We start from the raw sequence: 5897 nt of genomic DNA, 5'->3' as shown, positions 1-5897 counted from the left end.
TCACCAAACGCTGGGTTTCCTCCTTCTTAATGCTTTGCCAGGCCTTTACAGCCGCGGCCTTCAGGTCTTGCTTGTTTGTGGGTCTTTCCGTCTTAAGTCTGGATTTGAGCAAGTGAAATGCATGCTCAATTGGGTTAAGATCTGGTGATTGACTTGGCCATTGCAGAATGTTCCATTTTTTTGCACTCATGAACTCCTGGGTAGCTTTGGCTGTATGCTTGGGCTCATTGTCCATCTGTACTATGAAGCGCCGTCCGATCAACTTTGCGGCATTTGGCTGAATCTGGGCTGTAAGTATATCCCGGTACACTTCAGAATTCATCCGGCTACTCTTGTCTGCTGTTATGTCATCAATAAACACAAGTGACCCAGTGCCGTTGAAAGCCATGCATGCCCATGCCATCACGTTGCCTCCACCATGTTTTACAGAGGATGTGGTGTGCCTTGGATCATGTGCCGTTCCCTTTCTTCTCCAAACTTTTTTCTTCCCATCATTCTGGTACAGGTTGATCTTTGTCTCATCTGTCCATAGAATACTTTTCCAGAACTGAGCTGGCTTCATGAGGTGTTTTTCAGCAAATTTTACTCTGGCCTGTCTATTTTTGGAAATGATGAATGGTTTGCATCTAGATATGAACCCTTTGTATTTACTTTCATGGAGTCTTCTCTTTACTGTTGACTTAGAGACAGATACACCTACTTCACTGAGAGTGTTCTGGACTTCAGTTGATGTTGTGAACGGGTTCTTCTTCACCAAAGAAAGTATGCGGCGATCATCCACCACTGTTGTCATCCGTGGATGCCCAGGCCTTTTTGAGTTCCCAAGCTCACCAGTCAATTCCTTTTTTCTCAGAATGTACCCGACTGTTGATTTTGCTACTCCAAGCATGTCTGCTATCTCTCTGATGGATTTTTTCTTTTTTTTCAGCCTCAGGATGTTCTGCTTCACCTCAATTGAGAGTTCCTTACACCGCATGTTGTCTGGTCACAGCAACAGCTTCCAAATGCAAAACCACACACCTGTAATCAACCTCAGACCTTTTAACTACTTCATTGATTACAGGTTAACGAGGGAGACGCCTTCAGAGTTAATTGCAGCCCTTAGAGTCCCTTGTCCAATTACTTTTGGTCCCTTTAAAAAGAGGAGGCTATGCATTACAGAGCTATGATTCCTAAACCCTTTCTCCGATTTGGATGTGAAAACTCTCATATTGCAGCTGGGAGTGTGCACTTTCAGCCCATATTATATATATAATTGTATTTCTGAACATGTTTTTGTAAACAGCTAAAATAACAAAACTTGTGTCACTGTCCAAATATTTCTGGACCTAACTGTATATTTTATACACTTCTATCATGCACTAGACACTGATTAAGGATATTATTAGGATTTAGCTTTACATATAACTTATAACTTATACTGTATCATCTAAGACCTATTTCTCTCTGTGAGCTGCAATGAATATCATTCCCGTATAGTCCGTAAGGTCACTCACAGCTGATCTCATCTTAACCTCACAGCCATCAATAATAAAACCTTCTCCAACCAGAGCTTTTCTGGCAAACTCCTCATCATATTTGAAACCATGGAACTTGTCTTTCCCAATTGTGTAATATGTTAAGTCTAAAGCCCCAATTAATATAATGTATCCTCCAGGCTTCAGCAATCTTGAGAACTTCCTGAGATATCTCATGTAATCATCTTGATTTTTGCTGATAACATCCAGGAGCCAAGCACTGATGATACAATCTGCTGGTGGTAAGACGATCGGATCCATGATATCGTCTTTCTCGAGGTCACATTTCAGAACATGTTGAAGGGCTGATCTCACTTTCAATTCTTTGTCCTGTAACTGATCTCTGAAAGAAATGGGAAAAATGATGAAAATTATTGTCCCACAGTCAATATTGAATAGGATAGCATTAGAGCTAAGTGGATCATCAACTTTCAATGTGAGAATTAAAATGTAACTTTTCATGGATTTTTTAAAGGACAAAATATGAACAAACAAATGGTCTTTAAAAGATTGGCGATCATGTCATGCAATTGAAGCAATTGAATATTATCACTATTTTATGCTGTGGTTACTTCAGCTGACGCCACAGTATCTTACCCTATAGAGGTCATAACTTACACTACCCGAAGCACAAATACAGACTTGACCAGAAATACAGTAGAAAACACGTGTGTTGGAAATATATTAATGCACAGTTGTAAAGCATTAAGCACTGAATCACTATATCAGATGATTGTGTTATAGCTCAATATATCAAAATACAGTTACATAGTGATATACAATGAATCACCATCCAAAATGATTCCATTATAATGCAACCCAAATAAGCAACCACATTATGTGTAGAGGAATAGACAGTGATCCAAAATGTTCAGAACCAGAAATCCAATCAAGGCACTATCTTGATCGACAATGGTCATATGCATTAGTTTTGCTAGCTCTCAGGGTTAAAGGTGAGCAAGTTACCTAGTCTGGTCCATATCTAGTCTGTATCTGGAGATAGCTGCTTGGAAGTTTGTTTGGTGTCTTCCCATCCTTAACCCCTTAACGACCGCGGGCCGTAAAATTACGTCCTAGCGGTCATAACGTTACTGCCCGCGGTCTCCTGGTAGCAGCATGCTGCGATCAGCGCACATCTCAGCTGATTTTCACAGCTGAGATGTGTGCCTGCTAGGCACGAGCAGAATTGTTATCTGCTCGTGCCATTTAACCCCTGTAATGGCGCTGTCAATATGTGACAGCGCCATTTTAAACGCGATAGCGGTAAAGTTTTACTTACCGCCCGATACTGGAAGTCACGTGACATGATCACGTGACTTCCGATGGTTGTCATGGTAGCATAGGGTCATGTGATGACGCCTGTGCTAGACATGAACTACTTTCACTTTCGCTTTCCACGAAGGCCAGGGAAGCAGAAAGTGCACGTATCTGCTGTTTACAGCTGTGTAGCTGTGATCAGCAGATAGTGCAGAGCGATCGGATTGCTGATCGCAATAGCCCCCTAGGGGGACTAGTAAAATAAAAAAAAAAGTAAAAAAAAAAGTTTTAAAAAATTAAAAAAAAACAAAAAAACATAAAAGTTTAAATCACCCCCCTTTCGCCCCATTGAAAATTAAAGGGTTAAAAAAATAAAAAATATACACACATTTGGTATCACCACGTTCAGAAACGCCCGATCTATCAAAATATAAAATCAATTAATCTGATCAGTAAACGGCGTAGCGGCAAAAAAATTCCAAACGCCAAAATGACGTTTTTTTGTCGCCACAACTTTTGCACAAAATGCAATAACAGGCGATCAAAACGTAGCATCTGCGCAAAAATGGTACCGTTAAAAACGTCAGCTTGAGTCGCAAAAAATAAGCCATCACTGAGCCATAGATCCCAAAAAATGAGAACGCTACAGGTCACGGAATATGGCGTAAAACGTGCGCCACTTTTTTCAGACAAACTTCCGAATTTTTTTTAACCCCTTATATAAAAGTAAACCTATACATGTGTCTACGAACTCGCACTGACCTGAGGCATTATACCCACACATCAGTTTTACCATACAGTGAACACAGTGAATAAAATATCTCAAAAACAATAGTGCTATCGAACTTTTTTTGCAATGTTTCTGCATTTGGAATTTTTTTGCCATTTTCCAGTACACTATATGGTAAAAGCTAAGGTTTCATTGAAAAGTACAGTTCGTTCTGCAAAAAATGAGCCCTCACATGACCATATTGACTGAAAAATAAAAAAGTTACGTCTCTTAGAAAAAGAATGGCAAAAAAAAAAACGGAAAGCGAAAAATCGGCCAGTCGTGAAGGGGTTAATTCTCTTTTTGGTTTGCCTCACTTATCTTTTCCGTTACTCCTTCCTGTAGTTTGGTATGCATTGTATTTGTTTACCCTTATTTGTCTCTTGTCTGTCTCTTTTACCCTTGGCTGTCCTTTGTATCTTTATCCCAGAGTGGGACTAGTGTTCCTGCTTTCCTGCACACAAGTCAAGGTTGTATTCAAGGAAATACAGGGATAGGAGCGTGATTGCGGCATAGGGGGAAATAACCCATCTAGGGATGGCAAGGAACTCAAGGTTGCTCAGAATTGCTCAGGTTAAGTGCAAGGGGTTGCTCTTTTCTATTCTTCCCTAGTAGTAGTTCTTCGCTTCCTCCAGTCATGCTTTGTGCTGACCAGTGCCTTGATGGAGCAGGTCAACCAAGAGCTGCCCTGGAGTGCTACCTAGTGCCTATCGCCAGACAAGTCCAACCTCACCAGCTGAGGCTGTGATGAACACTGGGTAGGCTCTTAGTCACGCTCCTCCGGTGAAAGCCTGGTTCTGGGGGTTGCAATTCTACATCCCTCTCTCCCCTCCATCTTATAGCATGACACATTTATTCTGGAGCTACAAACATTGAGAATTTTGATCTGAGATGATAAATGTAAACTTTTCTACTAACATTTACAATTTCATTTTGAACTGACTATCATTGTAATATAAGGTAGACAGAAAACACATGATATTACGCTAAGACTGCAGTTATATATTTTCTAATGTAGAAATAAAGAGAGTAAAGCGGGCTTTACATGCTGTGATCTCGCTAGCGAGATCGCAAGCGATCGTACCCACCCCTGTTGGTTGTGCGACACGGGCAGATCGCTGCCCGTGCCGCACAACCTTGCTTAACCCCGTCACACAGACTTACCTGCCCTGCGACGTCGCTCTGGCCGGCGATCCGCCTCCTTTCTAAGGGAGCGGTTCGTGCAGCGTCACAGCAATGTCACACGGCAGGCATCCAGTAGAAACGGAGGGGCGGAGATGAGCGGGACGTAACATTCCGCCCACCTCTTTCCATCTGCATTGCCGGTGGAGGCAGGTAAGGAGATGCTCGTCACTCCTGCAGTGTCACACATAGCAATGTGTGATGCCGCAGGAACGAAAAACAACATCGTTAATAAGCAGAAAACAATTTTTTGTTTCAGGACGATCTCCCTGCGGCAAACGATTTTGACCGCTTTTGCGATTGTTTAAGGTCGCTCATAAGTGTCACACACTGCGATATGACGCCGGATGTGCGTCACAAACACCGTTACCCCGACGATAATTCATTAATGATATTGTAGCGTGTAAAGCCCGCTTAAGTTCTCATTTTTGGACAATACATCACCTGGTTTCTCCTATGTCTACATGAAGTTTTGCAGCATGCTGCCAATCAAATGCCCCTGTTCGTGAGTCCACCCATCTCTTCAGCTCCATGATGCATCTTTCTCTGGCCTTCAGCACTATGATGTGTTTGAAAAAGTCACAGGCTGCAAACAAATGATGAACCAGGGAACTATGACTGAGGTCAATCAAGACGTCTCCATTAACATAACCTGCATGGAAAAAAAATGCAAATTTTATTTTTTTCATTGAAACATACATATATATTGGTGGAAAAGTCAAGATAACAGGATTGACCAACACTGTTAATGTAAATTATGAGCAGAGTCAACATTTACTGTTTTTTTTATCAAATTCTTCGAAATTGTGCATGTTGCATCTGCAAGTTCTCCAGAAAAGACCGTTACACTTTGAAGGCTGTGTGAACTTGCAGCAGAATGTCTGTCTGCTGCTAGCTTCTTATGAATCGTTCAACGGTCATCATCCAGTGTTTGATGGCAAGGAAACAGTAGCAATAGAGTGGAAACAAATATATTATCAGGTATCCTGATAGCACAGATGGGTCTTTCATAATGTAACTTGACACAACAAAGCTGATAGTGTAATAGCAAAAAAACAAAAACATACCAGTATCCCCCAACAGAACAAATCAAAAATTGAATCAGCAGCCACCTGTATACGCTAATATGTGTGCAAACATTAAGTATTTAAAGTGCCATGTTTTCCCGAAAA

General features: G+C 41.3%; 1 protein-coding gene across 1 annotated transcript in view; it reads right to left on the bottom strand.

The window, feature by feature from the left end:
* Positions 1-1436: 1436 nt before the first annotated feature.
* The window catches only part of LOC142256954 (nicotinamide N-methyltransferase-like), a 13311-nt gene continuing 8850 nt past the window's right edge, over positions 1437-5897 (bottom strand). Inside the window, exons 2-3 of the mRNA XM_075328976.1 lie at positions 5170-5377; positions 1437-1860 (exon numbers count right to left, since the gene is read on the bottom strand). Coding sequence (XP_075185091.1) covers positions 1437-1860; positions 5170-5377 — 632 coding nt within the window. The remainder of the gene's footprint in view (positions 1861-5169; positions 5378-5897) is intronic.

This window comes from Anomaloglossus baeobatrachus, chromosome 11, assembly GCF_048569485.1.
Source record: "Anomaloglossus baeobatrachus isolate aAnoBae1 chromosome 11, aAnoBae1.hap1, whole genome shotgun sequence".
Classification (NCBI taxonomy): Eukaryota; Metazoa; Chordata; class Amphibia; order Anura; family Aromobatidae; genus Anomaloglossus; species Anomaloglossus baeobatrachus.
Note: the sequence above shows the minus strand (reverse complement) of the source record. Positions and strands in the feature narration are given on the sequence as shown.